Source organism: Mustela nigripes, chromosome 5 (assembly GCF_022355385.1).
Source record: "Mustela nigripes isolate SB6536 chromosome 5, MUSNIG.SB6536, whole genome shotgun sequence".
In the NCBI taxonomy this organism is placed as follows: domain Eukaryota; kingdom Metazoa; phylum Chordata; class Mammalia; order Carnivora; family Mustelidae; genus Mustela; species Mustela nigripes.
Window position 1 is genome coordinate 148,632,542 of NC_081561.1, and position 20,869 is coordinate 148,653,410.

Sequence of the window (20,869 nt, forward strand, 5' to 3'; positions counted from 1 at the left end):
AGTAAATTGGGGTATCCTTAGCCTTCCAAAGAACAGTGCTCTAGACACACCTTTAATGGGGTACTTAGTCATTTACTGCATGCATGCTAAATCATCCATGATCTTTATCTGGGCTTCCTAGTATTTACAGTGTCAACTGCTTCACCTTCCATGTGTCTTGTAGCCTCGGATTATAAGGCCTCATTATTCCTTGTAGGTAAGGAGATGTAAGGTAGTCTTGATTTGGTTCTCTATCAAAGAGCTTGCCACCGGGGTTCTTAAAGCACACATATGGTCTTAGCAGTCTTTAAAATTCCAATAAGGCTTTCATGCTTGTGAAAATCCTTCAACTTGGCTCAGGAGCCCCCAACCCCCAGCCTGGTTTCTGCCATCCTACATGTCCACCTCCTGCCGTGGACCCTCCCACTATGGTCAAGCATCCTCACGTGTAGCTCAGTGCTTGCTGAACACAAGTCTGCTCAGTGAGCTTGTCATTCACTGTGTGTGCACTAGAAGCAAAGGTCAGGAACTAACAAGGGAATGGACAAGATGCTTCAAGTAAAATATTTGGTATCTTAATTAGGAATACTTTTTGAGAGAACTTTGAAAATACCATAAGGAGATACAAAAAAAAAAAGAGAGAGAGAGAGAGAGAGAGAAAAGGGAGATATTTGTTTTGGAAACTTGCCCTGGAATGACTGTTGTAGAGAGAGCTGCTGCTTCATGACATATAACCCCAGAATGTTCATGGCATTCAATGACCGGTGTTTGTTTCTCATGTACCTGCTGATCTTGGCTGGGCTCTGCTCATGTGTCTCATCCTCCTGCTTAAGCGGGAAAATGGGAATGTTCTTCATAGAGCAAGAGTGGAGACGAGGGAAAGCAGGTCCAGACGCACATACTGGCCACGCCCCAGCTTGCTTGATGCCGACAGACATCCCACAAGCTAGGTAGTTCACAGAGCGGGAAAGGCTCGCTGCCGGTGTGGAAAAGCTATAGAAACTCTGCTGATAAGAAGGGAGGAAGGATAGGTCAGCAAGATGTGAGTGTGCAATTATCCTGTGTGGGAGACCCTGGAGGGGGTGAGACATAGTCCGGGATTGGTGTGGGAATTGGCTGAAGACACAACGCATTTCCAGCCTCCCTGGCTGTGGTTGAAGCGGTAATTGGGACTTGGCAGAGGCCATCAGAGGTAAGCAAGCTCTAGTCCGTGCATGTCAGAGCAGTGCGGCAGGCCTGCGAACTCTTGGGAGTCGGGCCAGCTAATAATAATGAGATTGCAGGCCAGAGAGGACACTGACGAAGGACACCGCGGACTGGATGGGGGAAGTGAGGGGAAGGGGAGGGCTGGGCGCAGGGGTTGTTCATGTGACACATCTGACCAGACAGGAAAACTGCTTCTGACTTGGGGACTCTTACAAAGCAGAGTCACACTGATGTTACCAGGATCCTTTGGATATGGGACCAAACAGAATTTCCACTGGTTTTATTCGCACTTGGGATGGAAACTCTCTTTAACCAATGAAGTCATACTTGGAGGCCCAAGAGTTATTATGGACAAAGCTAACACTACAGGTCTAGAGTCCCATTCAGCCTATAGATGTTCATATCCTATTCTTGACACCATATTTCATGCTAAGAGGTCTTTGTTTTGTAGCACATATAGATATTAGGACATCAAACCCTACTAGGAAAATGAAGGAAAAGACAAAGCATTCATTAAGCTCTACTGACTGTGGGCGTTCATGTGTATTTTGTACATCACTGATTCAAGGCACCATCCATCATAAGACACACCTAAAAAAGGAAGAACATGCTGCCAATTAAATTGTGACCAATATTTTCTCATATCTTAGGATTCCTATTTTATTCTTATTTTAAAAACTTGTAAAGACTCATTTAAGTGTTGATTTGTTTATTGAGGAAATTTACATATAGGGAGATGCACAGACCAGAGAGATGTGTTTAGTGAAATGAGCTTTGACAAGTGGGAATGCCCATGTAACTCACACTCCATCAAGACCAAGACAGTCTCCATCACATGGGCAAGCTCCCTCAGGCCTTTCTGGGTCAATGCCTTCTGGGAGATAACTCCTGTTTTGAATTCCATTATCCATTATTCTATGTTACTTTTCCAGGGACTAGAGTTTCATATAGATAGCATAATGTACTATATATCCCTTTGTTTCTTTTTTTGTGTTCTATTTATTTATTTGTGAGACACACACACACAGGCGGAGAAAGAGGGAGAGAGAGAGAGAGGCAGAGGGAGAAGCAGGATCTATACAGAGTAGGGAGCCCAAAGTGGGACTCAATCCCAGGACCCTGGGATCATGACCTGAACTGAAGTCAGACACTTAACTGACTGGCCCACCCAGGAACCCAGAGCTTCCTAGGACTTGGATAGAAATTGTGTTCAAACCACAGAGCAAGTTGAGAAGAATGCACATCATAACGTCACTGAGTCTTCTGTTCCGTGAACATGGTGCGTCTGTCTGTGTTTGTGCTGGTTTCCTTTCATTTCCTCAGCAGTGTTTTTTCAAGTTCTTGCACATCTTTTCATAAATTTATTTCATGTTTTTGAAGTTATTTAAAATGCCATTTAAATGTTTTGTCTTCTAGTTATTCATTGCTACTACATGGAGTTACAGGTCATTTTTGTATAATGACATTTTACATTGAGACTTTGCTATGTTTATCTATTAAATCTAGGAGTTTTTTTCTTTGTAGATGTTTTAGTTCCTTCTTACAAGCATAATTCTATCACATGTGATTAAAGAAAGTTCTACATTTTTTCTTTCCAATCTTTATGTGTTTCTATTTCTCACCTTTAATGCCTTGCCTGGATACCCAGTGTAATGACAAGCAGAAGTGGTGAGACTCCTTCCAGTCTTAGAGTGGAAGCCTTCAGTCTTATCATTAAATCTGATGTTTGCTGGGGGTTTTTGAAGTATATGCTTTTTAACAGATAGAGAAGGTTTTCCTCTAATTTCAGTTTTCTGGGAGTTTAGCCATTTAATTGACAAAGTGGTTCACCTTAATAAAAGTGAACACCTAAATTTTCCTAAAAGTGGATAGTTTTACTATAACTGAAAACATTTTAATATAAGGCATAGTGTTATCAAAGTATCTGAAAGAGTTACTGAGTATTATTTCTAGTATTTTAAATGGTCCCTTCAGTTTTGCATGACGTCTTATCCTTCATTCTGAATGTCTCATGTAATATCCCGTTGTGCCTCTGACCATCTCATGAGGAGTTCCCTGCTATGACACCTGGCAAGTGACTCCTGTAACGTACACGACTTCCCTAAAGCCATAGGCCAGATCAGACTCTGTGTTTCTCTTTATCTTGTTTAATCTTCACTTCAGGTCTTGTAGCCTGCCATATTTTTGGAACGATTACCAGAGATTTAAGTAAAAATGCTGACTTTGAATGTTAAATTTGCTGGGTTGCTTCTTCATTTATGGAAATAAATTAGATGGGGGTAAATAGAATGTAGAATCTGTCAGTAGAAGTTAGATAAGAGGATACGAGTTAATGGAAATACAACGAGCAAGGACTATCGGTATTATCTGCAAATAGTTTCTGAGAAACTCTAAGGGTGTTGGTACTGTTAAGTGACAATTTTATGGAATTCTTTATGTCTTAGAACACAGAATGTTCCAAGAGCAGATTATTATATGGATAAAGGGACACAGGGTCCCTTATAGAAAACAACAGTACCCCCCCACCACCACCTCACCAACCAGCCAGCAGCTGGGCAGTGCTCTCCCAGCAGCACAGACAATAGCAACCTCGTTGTGGACGATTTGGGTCCGGGAGTGCTGGTGAGGTGTGCAGACGACTAAGGATGCCGGTGCTGGACATGAGGATGGGCAAAAACAGAGTTTCAAGTATTTCAGTCTTTTAAGGAGGTTTTTGGGACTCTGTGCCTGTTGGATAATGAACAATGAAAAAGTAAATATTAATGTGAAACCCTTAGGATGTGCGCCAGCTGGAAGAACTTACATGTGCAACTTGCATATTCTGGAAATGTAGCCAAACCCGAAGTTCTCTCTCTCTCTCTCTTTTTTTTTTTAAACATCATACTAAAATCACGTGGCATACGGTTAATGAGATCATCATTAAGTGCTTTTTGCTCCCTTTAGGTTCATAAATGTTCTGCAGCTGTTTGTCATAATCTGCTTTGCCTTTGGTTGTCAGATTATTGGAACGCACTGTCAGACACATTTTAAGTCACCAAAATATATTGCTAGCTTGGGAAATAAAATAATATTTTAAAATTAATAATCCAACCAAACTTACAGAGGAAGTTTTCTAAAAATACAGTTGTTATATGATTGCAGAAATTAAAATTTATAGAAACAAATTGGGATTGTGCTCCTATTTCTAGTTCAATGTTTTAATGGAAAACTATTGAGGCAACCTGTCCCCAGAGTGCTAATGACTTTTTGGGAGTCTGCTCTGAGTGGCGTGTGTGGCCCCGGAGGTCTGGTGTCTGGGCCACACACACGGCAGGCTCTCCGAGCCAGAGAGAGCTTGTCTCCTCAGAAGTTGGCCAGAGTGAGTGGAGTGGGCCAGGCCAGAAGTTCAGGGTGATCGCCGCAGTTGTGGGAACAGTTAGCACATCTTGCAGGAGCTCAAGGGACCAGCAGGGCAGCTGGTGAGGCCATGGTAGAGTAGAGCTGTCTGGACTATGGAAGCCCGCGGCCTGGGTGAGAACAGATCTGGTGAGCTGGGTGGCAGGCTGCCCTTCGGTGGACGATGCCGAGATCTGGCGGTGTGATGGATTGTGCCTGCCATATGGAGAGCTGAGGACGGGTCTCTGCCACCTGACGCGGCCGGTGCAGAGCGCTTAGCAGACGCACCACCGGCTGCTCCAGACCCGTTGGTAACTTGAGCTTTGTTTATATGTCAGTCGTTACGTGGTGGCCGGGTCACTGGTAGGATAATGTGATATGAATGTGGACGTCGGTGGATCCACCAGTTACAGAAAAACCGCGTATTTCCCCATTCTGATGCTTGAATACGGGATTTAAATCGAAGCCCCCATGGTCCCTAAATTTTCCTCCCGGCCCCGAGTCATTCTTTACTGTCTTTGCATCTCCGTGCCTCCTGGGGGATTAGTGACACTTGAAGTTCATACAGAACCTATCACTTTGTTCCGCTGTGCTTGGCTGCAGTCATCCTGGGAGACCGGCAGGTTGGGCTAAGGGAGGACATGGGATTCGGTTTCGCTGAAGTTGGTCGGATGAGAGACTGAGGGACCCAGAAAAGCTGGGAGCCTGATTCCGACTTTAGGACCTGACCTTTCCCCTGGTGACCCCCCCCGGGCTCAGCGCCCCCATCCCGGCCCCCCCCCCCCCATAGCTATACTGGAAGGTTTCTACTCACTTTCCAACTCTGCAGGAGCAGGTACCTTTTTATCCAAAAGGCTCCCTTCTCCACCGCTTTAATTAGGAAAATATCCCTTTGACCCCATCCTCAGTTCTAAATAACATCTCAACTTTTCGTTTTCCCGTGACATCGTTCTCAAATGGGGTCTGTCTTTGGGCAGCTTCTCCTGGGCAAATGCAGTGACTTCTGATTCATCGGACCTTCCTTGGCCCTTTCTATGAGCTCACATTATAATCCTGTTCGTCTTTTTCCTTTTTCAATCTCTCTTCCTTCATACACGAACTCCTCAACGTTTCGTGCAAGAGACCATCATAGCAGTAGAGCCCTGCTGGAGAGGAAATCAAATGGAAATATTTGTGTCTAACATATTAAACTAGATATTATACTTTGAATTTTGTGTGCGTTATTTTATTTTCTTGCTGAATTATTTTCCAGCATCCCAAACCTTATTTTTCTCCGTTGATGGCCATTATTTGGAATGGAGTCAATCTAACGTCTATTAATATCATTGAGCTAAGCCCAGCTTTGGTGGCCTCTGTAAGCCGCTGGGTCCAGCCGGCGGCAGACATTGGCTCTGCCCTGCCAGGCTCTGGGGCGTTGCCTGGCCGCCGTGCTCGGGGCCGGCCTCCCCTTCCGAGCTTCCTCGTTTCCGTTCTCACTCTTCCGTTCTCTCCAGAAAAGATCCTTCTTCCCTGCATCCTTTCCTAATGCTTTGTGGGGACTTATCGATATGCTTCTGGCCCCTCCTCAAGACCTGTCTCTTTGGGTCCCTTTCGAAGCCATGCTCCGGGGGGTCTCCGTGACCGAAAGCTTCCGGAGTTGTGATGAAATATGACTTCTGTCGCTCTGCTCCCCGTTTGCCTCCATTTGAAGTTCTTGATGACCCTCATGGAACACGGGGAGATTGTGCCACCTTCTCGTGTCCCCAGCAGGAGCCCTTGTGGAACCTGTGGTCAGGTTCCCCGGCGCTGAGGCCATCGTGGTGAGGAGGGCCACTTTCCAATGCAGAAATCATGCTTCTGTTCAGCCCCTATTCCCAGAGGCTGTCAGGAGTTTGTCTAAAGAAGATTTTCCTCTGAGATGCCCTCATGGACAGAAAACATAACTGCATTTCCCTAAGTTCCCATGTGGAACCAGATTTACCAAATAAAATTGCTCGTGTTAACATTTCTAACCAACCAGGATGTTTATGCAAACCAGCGTGGAATTTCTTCTGACTCACCTCTAATGTCTTCTGTATTTTACAACATTTTTGGCAAATTATAAGAGATTGTTGACTTAATCAATCTTATTTTGCTTATAACGGATCTGCAAATATTAAATGAAATACTCAAAAGGGACATTTCAGGAATTTCAGGAATTTCCCGGAACCATTCCTATAGATACAATGTGTCGTTGGATGAAGCACGAAAAGTATTTGGTGCCCGGAGAATCACACCATAAATTCTGTTCACTAATAAAATTTCCAAAAGGGATCCAAGGGGTTGCTACAGTGAGCGGTGTGTTTTCCGGGGTGGGACATGGGAGTGGTGGTGGTGCGTGTGCTAGAAAATTCTCCCCGGAAGAAAGTCCATCTATCTTGGACTAACTACACTGTGGGTTTCTGGAAAGGAACACCTAGTTGCCGCTGAGATGCGGCTCAACTGTTTTCCCTGATGACTTCTGGTGATCGCCAGGGATGTCCTGGGCAACACAGTAAGAAATCAAATCACTGTCACTTTCTTCTTGACAATTTCCAACTTGGAGTGAAAGCGGCTTTCCGATGACCATGTAATGCATGCTGGATTTTATTTCTGTGTCCATGTATTCGATGAGCAAAATCTAGAGTGTATAGCATAGGACAGAACTCTAAAGGAACAAATTGAAATTTTTAAAAGAATCAGGTGGTGGTGGTATCAGACACAAGGTGGCCACAAATTGTGCTTGTGTACTTAGAAGTGGCCCGCATGGGCTCTGGAACGGCGCCTGACGCAGAGAAGGTCTTCAACCAGGGGGTGTCACACGCACGGATCATTGCTGTTATTTCAGAAATCAAAACCAAATGCCAACCCGAGGTCAGACTGTTCAAGGATCAGAACTTTGTTGTTTAAGTTCTTAACTTACAGACAAAAAAAAATCTGATCCTGGGTAACTAAGGATACAGAGATTTTATTGGAAATACTTGGAGGCCTCGCAGAGTGGAGGGCTGCTCAGACAGCAGCTCCCCGGGGGCCCGGAGCGGATCCGTGGTCTGCACAGCCCAAGACCATAGACCAACGTCCTCAAAGTTCACGTACGAGGCAGATAGCACCCCAGTGGGCACGGTGGGACCCAGCGCAGGACACTGCAGGCCAGCCTTGGGTCCCACCGGCTGTTCGGTACCAGCCCGGAGACCAGCTGCTGGGACGGGTCTCCGTACCAGGCTCTCCGCACGGCCACCAGAGAGCCCGCCGTTAGCAGTGTGAGCTGCTCTGTGAGCCCAAGGGCCGATTTCTTCCTTCTCCTCGTATCCATGAAAATGATTTTGGCACCAGCTGTGACATTTGAGTGACTCGTGGGTTCCGTGATTATCGTACAAAACCTGGCTCTGGACCGATACGGTGATTAGTCGCGCTTCAGTCTGGCTCCTCTGTGGTTTCAGGAGGCCTTGTTCAGTCTAGGGAGCTGCGGAATAGCTTTTGGGTAGGAGCATGGAGAAGGATCTGAAAGGCAACATTTCTAGGTTTTTCTAGTACATATGCGGAAATGTATATGGCTTAAAAAATTTAATAGCATTTGGTTATATCAGTAAGAACGAATCACAAAATTCCACGTATGATTATCGTCCTACGTTACATGCAGGTGCCAGAGAGGCTAAAATCCAAGTCGTTTTCCAACTATTATCGTCATAACCATGGTTCATTATCTAAAAAGAAATATCCTGAGAGCCTGATATATGCCAGGTGCTCTCCTGGCCCTGGGGGAGGAGTGGCGATCACAGCCAAGTCTTCTGAAACATGGTCCGTAGAGACGCTCTGCACGTGACTCCTGCCCGTGTGCTGGGCCCGTGGCAGGTGCCGTCCCCGACAGCCGTCCGGCGCGCCTCCCGCCTCTCGGCCCCCACGTGGGAACACGCTCTATCTCAGCATCCTGGTGGTCTCCAGCTGTCTGCTGTCACAGCTACAGTCACAGAATGGTAGCTAAGTGGCTCCTAAGCGGACCCAGGCATACTTCACAGAGAACACTTCAGAGGTAGAAAAGTGCTATAGAGATTTCTAATCAAAATATATTCACTCAGTGCGTTATTTTATTTTATTTTCCTTTGCAAGAAGAAACCTGAAAGCAGAAGAATGTCATTTCTAGATGCCACAGCAGCTTCTCGTGAGGACGGGTGTGCTCCTGGGGGTGTGGGCCCCGGGGTGGAGGGCCGCTCTGCCGTTAGCCACGTGCTTGACTGGGAACTCAGGGCTCAGGTCTCGGCAGCTCCTCTGGGGCTGGGAGGCCCCACCTGTCCTGCCTCGGGACACGGCGGCTCTGAGATTCGCCTTGACCTCAAGCCCCTGGACGAGTGGTCGTGCAACCGGATGCTTGTTCCAACGTCTTCCTGCTCAGGGGTCCAGAGGCCGCACCTAGAGAAGCTCATTCCACAGACAAATCTCAGACATGTCCCCACATTTTCTTTACAATGTGAGGGGATTTGATTTGCCGCTGTTCATTTTTACTGTCATGTATTTAGGCTGGAAGGATCCAGAAGAGGAATATTTGAAATATGCTGAATATTTCTAAATTATATTTTAAACCATGTGTGACTTGATAATGAAGGATAAAGTTATTCTCCATGTTTTACTTTATTTGACTCAAAGTCATTACCTTCTGAGGACGACTGAGTGGACAGGACTCACTTTGTTGGGATACTGGAGTGCGGATACGCCAAGGGATGGGCTGACTTTTAGAGCTTTCTTTTTTTCCTCCAAATTTTAATTTACATTCCAGTTAACTAGCGTACCGTGTAATATTAGACTCAGGTGTACCATATAGGGCTTCGGCACTTCCACACATCACCGGTGCTCATCACAAGGGCCTCCTTCATCCCCGTCACCTGTTTCCTCCGTCCCCCGCCCCCCGACCATCACTCTCTGGGGTTAGAAGTCGGCGTCTTAGTTTCTTTCTCTCTCTTTCCCCACTATGTTCATTTGTTCTGTTTCTTAAATTCCACATATGAGTGAGCTCGTATGGTGTTTGTCTTTCTCTGACTTCTTTCATTTAACGTCATGCTTTCTAGGTCCATCCACATTATCGCAAATACAGCAAAAGGATTCCATTCTTCTTTATGGCTGAATAATATTCCGTTGTCTCTACACCATGCCTTCATCAGTCGATGGACATGGGGTCTCTCCATAGTTCGACTATTGTCGATCACGCTGCTATAAACATGGGGGCAGGTGTCCTTGAATTAGTGTTCTTTTATTCTTTGGGTAAACACCGAGAAGGGCAGTTGCTGGGCTGGGTAGTTCTGTATTTAACTTTTGAGGAGCCCCATAGAGTTTTGCAGTTGGCTTATTTAAACCAGTGTGCACAGATGGCATGAGATCCCCATCTGCCCAGAGTCCGTGGGGCACAGGCTGGCCGCGCGATCAGACCACAGGCTTCGGAGTCTGTCGGTCTGGATCTGCGCTCTGGGGTGGCCCCTTTCTAGCTGCGTGGCATTCCCTGTGTGACTTGTGCATTCCTCTGTTTTCTCATCTACCCAGTGGCTAACTTAGAAAAGCCATGAAATGACCGAGGGCAGTTCAAGCAGAGGAAAACTCTAAACAGCAACTGTTTTGTTCCATGAGAGTCAGGGTTACACTGTTACACAGTGTAACTGTTACTGTTACACTGTGTCTCTCTCGTGGTTAACAGCAGGCGTTTCCACTGTCATTTCTAGGATTCATTGTTCTGCGTACACGCATTCTGCCGAGTGGCCCTGGGCTCATTGTGGGCTGAGACAGGGTTCCACTGTGCTCGCAAATAAGCCAGGCACATGGATGTTCACTCCCTTTGCTTCAGCAAATAAAAGTGGTGACAATATTGAAAGAAGTAGAACATGATTCTAGGTCCAGCACAGATTGTAAAAAAATGTTAGAAAATACTTACAAATGGCCTTGGTGCTTACATCCCAGACGTAAACCTGGCACCGGCTGATGTCCAGCTTTTCCCGCAGTCCTGTTGTGTGTCCGGAACCGTCCGCCCCTAACAGGAGAGGTCCCGGGGCACGTGGGCCCGCCGTGCCGCAACTCTCTCCTGATGTGTCTGCCGCTCCGACGGACCAGCCCCAGCCCCTTCCTTCTCAGGTCTTGGCGGCTCTCCGGGCACCCTCAGGGACTCCGCGCGGGGCTGCCCCGTGCTGTACGCTCACACCCCTGTCTTTCTTCCCCTAGTGTCCTCGTGTGACCAGGAGCAGCAGTCAGCTCTGGAGGAGGCCAGGCGGCCCGAGAGCGACAATGTGGTGATCCCCGAGTGCGCCCACGGCGGCCTCTACAAGCCGGTGCAGTGCCACCCCTCAACTGGCTACTGCTGGTGTGTCCTGGTGGACACCGGACGCCCCATCCCCGGAACGTCTACCAGGTAAAGCTGTGCCCATGGGCCGAGGGAGGGAGGAGATGGGGGGGCAAACCCCCATGGGTGCCTCCAACGTGGATGCCTGGCGGCCAGACTTCACTTGGTTGCCCGACTGTTCCCGCCATGCACTCGCTTCCCTGTCTAGGCAGCCTGCAGAAACCGATGGCTCTGGCCGTCAGAAGCCGGAGGAAACCATCTCTGGGACGGCCACCAGGAGCTGCCTGTGTGAACGGCAGCAAGTGGTTATGGAGGCTGAGCTCTTTACGCCATGTTTGCTTCTGTCGATATGGACGCAGGCTGGGACTATGGAAACCGGCTCTGGGATCTGGCGTGATGGGCACTCAGGTAGCACTGGAAGCTTCCATGGGCTTCTGGTTTTGGCAAAGGGAGCCAAGCATTTCCCAGGCTGAAAGAACTGATCTCCCAGAAGGGCTGTCTATAGTACAAAAGCAAAGACGATGTGCTAAAGGCCAGAGCAGCACGCGCTGCGCCGGGCTCTGAGATACAGAAACGGGGCTCACTCCTGCTCCATGAGTTTGGGCAAACGGTTGTGTGACCCGAATCACACAAACGACTCACGGAATTTGTAAAAACACGAGTGAAGATGTGTTTGCCATTCTTTGTTATATGAAGTGATCTCGAATGTCCATAGATTTATATAAAAACAATTACAAATGTACAAAAATATTCTTCTCAAAAGCTATCAAATTTAGCCACTGGTTTCTTTTCTAGGACCTAGACACAGGCATGTTGACACTTCCTAAATTATTCCCCCAATTTCTCAAGTATGGCCATGAGTTACTTCGAGGAAGAAACGCTCCATCTCTTCATATTCCCATGCAGCCTTTTACGTGTCTGTCCGTCCATCCGTCCGTCCGTCCTCCCACCAGCCCTCCCCCTCCCTTCCTTCCTACCTTCCGTTCATCCATCCCAAATGCGGATGGTCCACGAGAGCCCATCACTATCCCGCGGCTGGGGAAGGAGCACTGACCCAGCGAGCAGGTCTCCTCCCGCGGGGACTTTCTCTCCTGCTTGGGGAGTATCAGGGAAGGAGCAAGCAGCACTCCTGCGGCGGCACGAGGGAGACCTCACATCCCAACGGCATCCAATCTCAGCAGCTCGCACCCTCAAAGGTGAAGGGCAGTTCGGACTGTCTCAACAGTTCAAGGGCTTTAATAAGCATCTGTTGCTGCTGTTGTTCTCTCTGCTTGGACACCTTTACGTACGGGATTGCTTTGTGATTTATCCCTGACAGAGTTTCTAGAAGCATCATCTAACAGAGTTGGGGCTTCCTTCTGACGGCAAGGAAAGCCTTCCCCATAGGCTTTCTGGGGGTCTCCCCTCACTGGATGCTCAGCCTGTCACCCCCAGACCAGGTCTACTGTTCCTGGAGGAGGGTTCCCATCATTTGGCACCAGACCTGGGACAAGCCACCTCCCAGTGCCCTCAGTGTCATGCATGCTGTTCTAGGGGTGAGGAATGTACCAGAAACAAAATGCACAAAACCCATGCTCCCACAGGGCTTCTGTTCCAATGGAAGGAGATGGACTTTAGGCAAAGCAGAGAAGTAGTTGCCCTGAGTATCAGGAAATGTGCTGGCGAATGCCCACTGCTCTGGAGGAGAATGAACCAGGAAGAGGAGAGGGTGTGTGGGGGTGGGATGGGGGGCTTCAACTTGACCTGAATGGCAGGGGATCCACCCTGGAAAGCGGATGTTGGAGTCAAGTCCTGAAGATCCTGGGGGTTGATCTGACAGATGTATGCAGGGGCGCAGTCCAGACGGAGGGAGTGAGCGCTGCCTGGCACAGTGGAGGTCCTGGAGCCGGAACCCAGTTGTTTGGATCCAAAGCCAAGGTGTATCAATTAGGACATTTTTCATGTCTAACAGTGGTAACTCTGACAAGTAGGCATAAACAAGAGGCTGCTTCACCTCAGGTAAGAATTACAGAGGTGGAGAAAGCTCCGTTTCGGTTGACGCTGTGATCCGGTGATGTCGGTGAGGACACGGTTGACGCTGTGATCTGGTGATGTCGGTGAGGACACAGTTGTCTTTGCCCTTGGACTCTTCTCATGGTGCCAAGTGGCCGCCAGGATCTGAGCATCTCATCCAGACACTGCAGCATTCAGGAGATGCACCGCCCGTCTCTGTCTTTCTTAGGAAGCCAACCCACCCTCCCTCCGAGGCCCCTAGTGAATTTAATGCATGAATTGTTGGCCAGAATTGGATCAAGCGACCATGGCTAAGCCCGTCACCAGCAGGAAAAATTAGTTTAAACTGATCTCTAGGGGGGCGTGGGTGTTGGGAAATCAGTCCAAATTACCAATATTAAGGGACATCTGGTAAGCTGCTGGCCAGCGTCCGCAGCCCAGCCAGCACCGGGTTCCCTCGGTGACGGACCAGCATCATCGGGAGGTCCTCCGCGTTCCTGTGTAAATGCCCAGTCGTGTTCGGTCTCCTTTCTTTTGATTTTCTGAAATAATCCGTTCCAGGGAGAAGCTTCATGGATTTGTGTTAACGTTGGGGTAGACGATTCGGGTTTTCACCCTCAGTTATCTTTCCCATTTGTATTGACTGATGGGGAAGAACGATTTAAAAATCCGGGACAGAAAGAAGCCATACACATAAGAAGCATTGTCGTAAGCCAGCTTCCTTTTCCTCGTGTCCCCAAGCAAGAACGCTAAAGCGCATGGGTTCTGTTGTAGGCTGTGCTGAGGACGACAAGCCCACGTGGTTTGCCTGCCAGGGCAGACGGCTGCCTCCTTCTCACAGGGCTTCTAATCTGATCGTCTAGGGGTGATCATCTGGGTGGAAGCGTGAGTTGGTCCAGGTGCAGAAGCGCTTCCCGGTCCTCCTGCCTTTTCGGTGTCAGAACTGACATTTGAGCTACACGTGCAGATTGCCTGTGGGCTGGAGCCCAGGCAGCTGCCCGAGCCCACAGCATGGGCGGCAGGACAGGATCTGGGCTGCGAGGGGCAGCTTCCGGCCTGGCCACTGCCGCGGGGTGGGGAGAGCGGGCACGGGCGTCGGACGGAGCGCGGCGGGCGGACTGCCGGCGAGCGCATCAGCTCCCAGGGCGGGCAGGCTCCCCTTCCACAGCGTCACAGCTGAGGACAGGCCCACCCATCGCCGCTGGCTCCGGGCCCTTCCTACGTCGCCCCCGTCCCAGCCTCAGGAACCGACTCTCTCAGTGGCCGAGTGCACGGAGCGTGGAATCACGTCTCTCCCTGGCAGAAAGCCTGCTCTCTGATGGCCAAGCGGATGGGGAACGAAGACAAGTTCATTTTTTTTTTATATACAAATAAGCTCAACACTATCGAAAAGAATGTGATGGATGTCAACCCAGAATTTGATTTTTTTTTCGAGACTTCAAAGGCATTAATTCTATTTCTGGAGATTGCCAGTTCTGCAGGTCAAGGCACTTCCCAATATTCTGTAAAAGAGGCAGGATGCTTTCATTTAAATATACTTTTTTTTATATCAGCAAAATGCTAGGATTCTTAAGACACGTCCAGGACAAATTGGGAACAAAACCAGAATGACCAGGGTGGCTAGCTGCTGGGTCGCTGCAGAGTTCGAGATCAGAACGGGGGTTTGGAAACAGTGTGGTCTCTTACGGCCCTTGTGAAGACGCCGGCACTGACTTCCGGCACTCCGGAGGCTCTGCACAGAGTTCCTATTACCCGTTCAGCTTCTAACCCGACAGAGCAGCCGTGAGCGTCCCCGAGGTGCGCTCGGGTATTCCTAGGAGCAGGATGTCCCCAGGAACGGCCGGGCCCTGAGTTTCCAGCTCATCCATCAGAAGCTGGAACACTTGCTTGTCTTTTCACGGCTCCTCTTTGACGGGCCGTCAGCTGTGACGACGTCACTTCTAATGCAGGTGTCAGTTCAGCTATTCCAGCCTATTCCAGCTCCCCAGACACTGACCCACAGCCTGGAACGGGGAGTTCTCCAGATTGACGCGTGTCTGTGAAAACAGGGCGACCTCACGGGCTGGCTGCTTCTGCTCAGTTCCTCTTGGCAAAGTCCGGCTCTCATCTCCCTGCTATGGTGCCGGGAGGGACAGGAGTCCCCCGGGCTGAGACGTGGGTCCCCCTCCCCTTGCTTGCATTCTCACGGCTGTGGCTCCTCTGCCGTCTGTAAGGAACCCCACCGCATTTCCCAAGAACATGAGCTAATGGCTGTTGGTTAAAATGTGATCGCTTAACTACTCGCTGAGTGTGTCAGGGACTCTTTAATTTCAAAAACCACACTTCATAAAGACATATTACCTTCGCGGGAGTGGGTGTCACAGTCTCTATCATCAAAGAGGCCATTCGGGGTGGGAGGGCCGGGAGGGGTGCCTTGGTTTCAGCCACACCCGCTCGGCCCTGCGGGACTGGCCACCAAGGGAAGGACACTTAAAATGTGTCCCTCGGGGAGACACTTCATTCTCTTTTATTTCCTCTGATGGGAAAACAAGAAGTAAGAAAAAATAAGAATCTGGACCACTATGAAGTAAGTGTGAGCTCCCTTTCTAGGGGAGCGAGAGAGGAACATGGGGCCGAATGGATGGTGAGAAGCCGGGAATCCGCTTACTTTCTGGAAGTCAGCAACCTTCAGTCCGGGACCTCCCCCCGCACCCCTGCCCACTGGCACACACTGTCCACCCTTTAGCTCCATGAGGTATGGGGGGCAGCGGGTTCTCTCTCAGTGTCCCCAGTGGCCGGGGGTTCTCCCCCGGACCCCGGGCTCCCCCGTCTGTGGTACCCATGCCCAGACCACGGGCGTCCCTGAAGAGCGGCCCACAAGCACCCCCTGGAGACCGGGGCCAGCTGCTGCCCTGCGCCTGCGTGGGAAGCCCGCCAGCTGCATTCCTCAGCTCCGGAATCACCACGATGCGCCCTCTCGGGGGCAGGGTCAGCAGCACCCCCGCCTGCTGCTCCCACGTCAGGACCCACCTGGCAGGACTTCTCGGCAGTTTCCGTTCACTCGCTGCAGGTGCCCCGTGGTGCGCTCTCTCTCTGTCTCTCTCTGTCTCTCTCTCTCTCTGTCTCTCTCTCTTTCTGTCTCTCTCTGTCTCTCTCTCTGTCTCTCTCCTTCTCTCTCTGTCTCTCTCTCTGTCTCTCTCGTCTCTCTCTGTCTCTGTCTCTGTCTCTCTCGTCTCTCTCTGTCTCTCTCCTTCTCTCTCTCCCCTCACTTTCCCTCCCCTCCCTTCCTATTAGCACAGGGACAACCTTTTGTAGCTTCCTGAATCGGATTAAGATGTAGCTGGTCTTCCAGTCATACGTAAATGTAAACTTCTGTGGTTCTTTTTGTGACTTTTCCTTCTTTCCCGGGCCACACCCGCGGACTCCTCTCCCCCAGCCTGTCCCCTCTGAACCATGTCCAACCCTGGAACAGGTGGTGGCGAGGAGGTAGTGGCGTTCGGCAGCCCCCGTGCGAGATTTGTTCCAGAAACTGGAGGAGGATGCAGAGCCCTGTGCTCCTTCCTACCGACTGAAAAATGAACTGATGATGGCAAATTGTCACAAAGGTCATAAGCGGTCATACATCAGGAGAGGTCGATGCCACAGATGTGCTGTGGGCGGAGGTCGGTGTCTGTGCTTGAGCACCTGAGAAACAGAAGACACCATCGTCTTCCGAGTGTCAAAGCCGTTTTCCTGCTCTCCCCCGCTCCGCAGGTACGAACAGCCAAAATGCGACAACACGGCCCGGGCTCACCCCGCCAGAACGAGGGATTTGTACAAAGGCCGCCAGCTCCAAGGTGAGTAGAGCCGTCTGCTGGCACCATGAGCTTTCTGGCAGGTTTAGAATGAGAAAGAATTTCTGCAGCTCTGTTCCCACCGGGCATGCGTGGGGGCCTCGGAGCCGTTGGCCAGGGACCCTCCTCCCCAGGGGCCCGCGGTCGGCAGATGCGCGGGACCCCAGGGAGCACGCCTCGGGCACGTGCGCGTCTGCTTCTCCTGCAGCGGGTGACGCTCAAGGGCCAGTCCCAGAGCCGGCCTTCCAGAGAAGCAAACACTGTCCCTTAAAATCAGAACTTCTGAACCAAAGGGGTCCTTTACTTGTTTTCCCAGAAGAAAGCAGTAACTCAAATGTCATCTTCGGGCATTCCTTTTGAATTGAATCAACCATTCAAGAAGCTGAAGTTTAGGTTTGAATAAAACATGAACTCCGTCTTTGCATCAAGTGAATTTAATTACAAAGAAGTATTTCAAATTAAACAGAGGCAGTGAGTTTCATCTTACAATTATTAAAAATATGTTCACAGAAGATGTTTAATGGATACTGTCTTTCATCAAAAAGCACGTACGTGTTTATGATACGCCAGAAATGACGACTTCAGTACTTAAACCTAAAGCCTTTGGCGGACACTGCGTCCCTCTGGGAACGTACGCGGGGTTAAGAGTGGCAGCATGGACACGGCGACCTGGCAGGCGAGGGTCCCACAGTTCAGCTCATGGCATGAGATCAGGAGTTTACAGACACAGCTCTGACCTCGTGGCGTGAATTTGATGACGTGTAAGATGCTTCAAAGCTACTCACTATTTATGTCCTTTTGGTTCTCTTTTTTCTTTTAAATATCTCCAGATTGGGTGCGTTTAACCAAGGCCTTAGAGACCATGCAAACTGTTCTCTGTCTTAGCTCAGAGCACATGTTTGATCCCGGTCTTAGAGCAAGTCCGGATAAACTCTGCTTAGAACAGTGTGGTTCTTGCTGTATTTGCGCTTGTGTCGGTAAAGAGGGTTTTAAAATCTGAGTAAAGGTGTTTTCTTGTGTGTGAGCGCGGATAGAAACAACTAGAATAGCACGCAGGCCCGCCTCCATCTGTTCAGCCACGGTGGGAGCGGGAGTAGCTAAGACGGGGTGGGGGGTGGGGGCCGCTTTCCTCCCTGAAGATGACTCTACCCGTCGCCCTTTGCGGCTGCTGCGACGTGCGTGTGCAGGGCCGTCTCCGGCGTGGGTCTCCCCAGCGACTTCCTTCTGACGCAGGCTCAAGGAGCCTGTGATTTTTTATTTTAGAGGTTTTTTGCACCGTGCTTCTCTCTGTGTGGTCGGTGCGCTCTGCGTCTGACGGGTCGGCTCCTTCCTGCATCCTGGGACAGGGAGAGAGGAGAGAGCCGGCGGAGGAGCACCCACAGACCCGTGCAGATTCCTACTAAAGCACCTTTTGTATTCATGGTGTGTAACCCTTGGAAGGAGCTCGGGGACGGCTGAACTGCTCCCGGACGCTCTCGGCCGAGCGAGTTCCCTCCCTCCGTCGCCTGGTGTGATCTCTCGCCTCTGATGTCAGGCCTCGTCAGGGGTGCGCAGGGTTTTTCTTCCCAGGAAATGATGGCTCCGGCAGGGGCTCGGCGCACCGAGAGCCTTCAGTGGGCGCCTGCTGTTTGTAGCTGGTCTCAGTTGTGTTGCGCCTTCGGCTCCACGGGTCCACGACTCTGCGCGGTTTCCTTTTTGGGAGGACAGACATAGGACGGACCCCACCACTTCTGGCTCGGGCTGTGGGGTTCGCACGCTCGCTACGAGAGCCGGTCCGTCTCCGGGCGTCCAGTCTGGCATTGTTCGTTAGTAAAAGGCGCCGTGACCAGAGTCGGTTCTCTGTTTCCTCCTCGCCGGGGTGGGCTTGCTAGAAGCTCTTTTCACGGTGACTCGAGCCCATTAAATACCAGACGGGCCCTTGATTTAAAGATGGGACTGATCGCTTGGACTGTGGGAGCAGCTGCTCGTCCCACGGAGGAGTGTGGGGGCGTTGTCGGCCGGTGGAGTCGCGAGCAGGTGGTGAGGACATGTCCCCAGGGCTGGGATGCCGCCCCCCTCAGCCCAGACAGGGTAGGGGGGATCGTTGGGCCATCGGGACAGAGATGGCCCTCCTCGCCCGCACCCGCAGAGCAGGGGTGAGTGGGGACGGGGAAGTGGATAAAGGGGAGCGGGGAGCGGCACAGAATTCCAGCACAAATAAGTCAGTCTCGGGGATGAAAAGCCCGGCAGAGGGAGTGTAGTCGGCAGTTCTGGGCTAGTGCTTGCGACGGACGCTGACTCTGACGCGGCGAGCGGGGAGATGTGCCGACCGGCGGCATCATGCCCGCCCCCCGAAGCGAGCACAGAGCTGTGGTGGCTGTACTCCACGAGCGGGGTGGCAGCCGGACCCTGGGCCTCGCACCTGCGCAGGGGCTGCAGGACCCCAGGAGACCCCCGGGTTCACTTCTCTCCCACAGGGACCCCACAGCCTTCAAGGCTCTTTCAAAGATAATAGGAGATGTCAACAGTTCACCCATTAAAAACATCAAATTCTATGATTTTCTGTTGGATCAAATACTGAATTCAGAGACCTGTGTCTCCCCAATTTCAGCTGAAACAGTCTGATTTTGGACAACAGCCCTCCACCCATATGTACGTGGCGAGCTTGGGGTCCCGTGTCTGTGGAGGCTCGTCTGCCCAGCTCCGTCCATGCTCAGTCGCTGCTCGGGGGGCTTTCTGCCACGCGGCTGCCGAGAGCCTGGGTCGGGACAGAGCGGGGCGCTGTGTGGGAGACAGGACCTTGTCGTTCTGTAGAGAGCTGTCTGGTGGCCTCACGGCGAGCCATCCGTGCTTGTCACCTCAGGAGCGAAGTCTGAGTTTGCATTTCTGGCTGTGCTGGAGACTGAGTCCCAACACGTGGGAGAGAGACTAGAGCTGCTGTATTTGGCTTCTGACCAGTGAGCTTGAGGGTTAAATGTGAAATGAAACTGTGGGCAAATAGGGTTATTAAATCTTTAAAAACAAATTGCATTTTGTAGGATGTATGATGAAGACATGGGCCTTAAATCCAGTGTAGGAGAGAGCGCCGTGAGTGAGAACTCAGTGAAAATCACACGTGGTTTCCATCCTAAATGCTCGGTGAGGTGGGGATCCCGGGACAAGGGTCGGGGGTCGGGGGAAGGGCCTGAGGCGACGCTGCGTCCGGCTCGCGGATGTGCTCAGGGAGTTACTCACAAGGTCCAGAGGACACGGGGACGTGTCCTCAGCGAGACGTTTACTTAGTTCAGCTTTGTCTGTTACCTGAAAGCAGAGTGTCCCGGCGAGATCTGCTCTGAGTCTCAACGGTATAAAGAAAACATCACTATTAATTTATGTGGTTTTGAGCGTTCCCAAAGCAAAACTCACTTGTTTTAGGAGCTCCTGCTCGGCGAGTGTGGCCTGTGGCCTGTGTGGCCTGCGTGGCCTCCATGTCCGCTGGCGAGCCCGCTGCCCGCCAACGCCGGGCAGCAGGACACGTGTCTCCTTCTGCTCATCTCGCCGTCGGCATATCGCCTCTGGTTAGGGATGATGGCTTCACAGGCTGGTGTTTCCTGAAAGCGACACTTCCATGAAGTCTCGCAGGCGTGTGTACCGTGGGCCGCTCGGGCTGTTCCGCAGGAAATCAGACGGGATGCGGGACGTGGCGGGAGGCATGTGTGAGGCGAAGACTCTGGTCCTGACTGCGCTGCCCTTGGCAGAAGTCTCAGTGAGATTTTTATTAGAACAGTTGTTTAGTTCAGTGGATATTTTCTCTCCATTTTCAAGAGCACGAGGAGAAACTGGAGGAGGCGTGGTGGAAAATTGTGGGAATTACTCATTCGCAGTACAATAAGAACACATAAAGACAAGTTAAGGAAGCAAAGGCTTTTTTTTTTTTTTTTTTTCAGTCTTAACACGCAGAGGAAAGACTCACAAAGGTCAGCTGGAAATTTGAAGTTACTTGTAAGGAGGTGCCGGGCGCGTCCTCCGCTTGTTAATACGTCCACAGAGGAGTGAGAAAATGTGAGCGTTAAGGTCCCTCCTCAGCTAAGGCACGGAAGGTGCAAAGGGGCTTCCTGGGTGCCCGGCCGCGCCCGCAGCACCTGGAGAGGTCTAGCTCGTGCAGACCTGTGCGCAAACACACAGTCAGGCCGTGCGGGAGGCAAACGCGCAGTCAGGCCGTGCGGGAGGCAAA

General features: G+C 50.7%; 1 protein-coding gene across 2 annotated transcripts in view; it reads left to right on the forward strand.

Moving 5' to 3' along the window:
- SMOC2 (SPARC related modular calcium binding 2) overlaps positions 1–20,869 on the forward strand; it is a 143,657-nt gene that overhangs the window by 93,354 nt on the left and 29,434 nt on the right. For both annotated transcript variants that reach the window (XM_059399310.1, XM_059399311.1), the window contains exons 8-9: positions 10,756–10,942; positions 16,598–16,680. In XM_059399310.1, the coding sequence (XP_059255293.1) occupies positions 10,756–10,942; positions 16,598–16,680 (270 nt within the window). The remainder of the gene's footprint in view (positions 1–10,755; positions 10,943–16,597; positions 16,681–20,869) is intronic.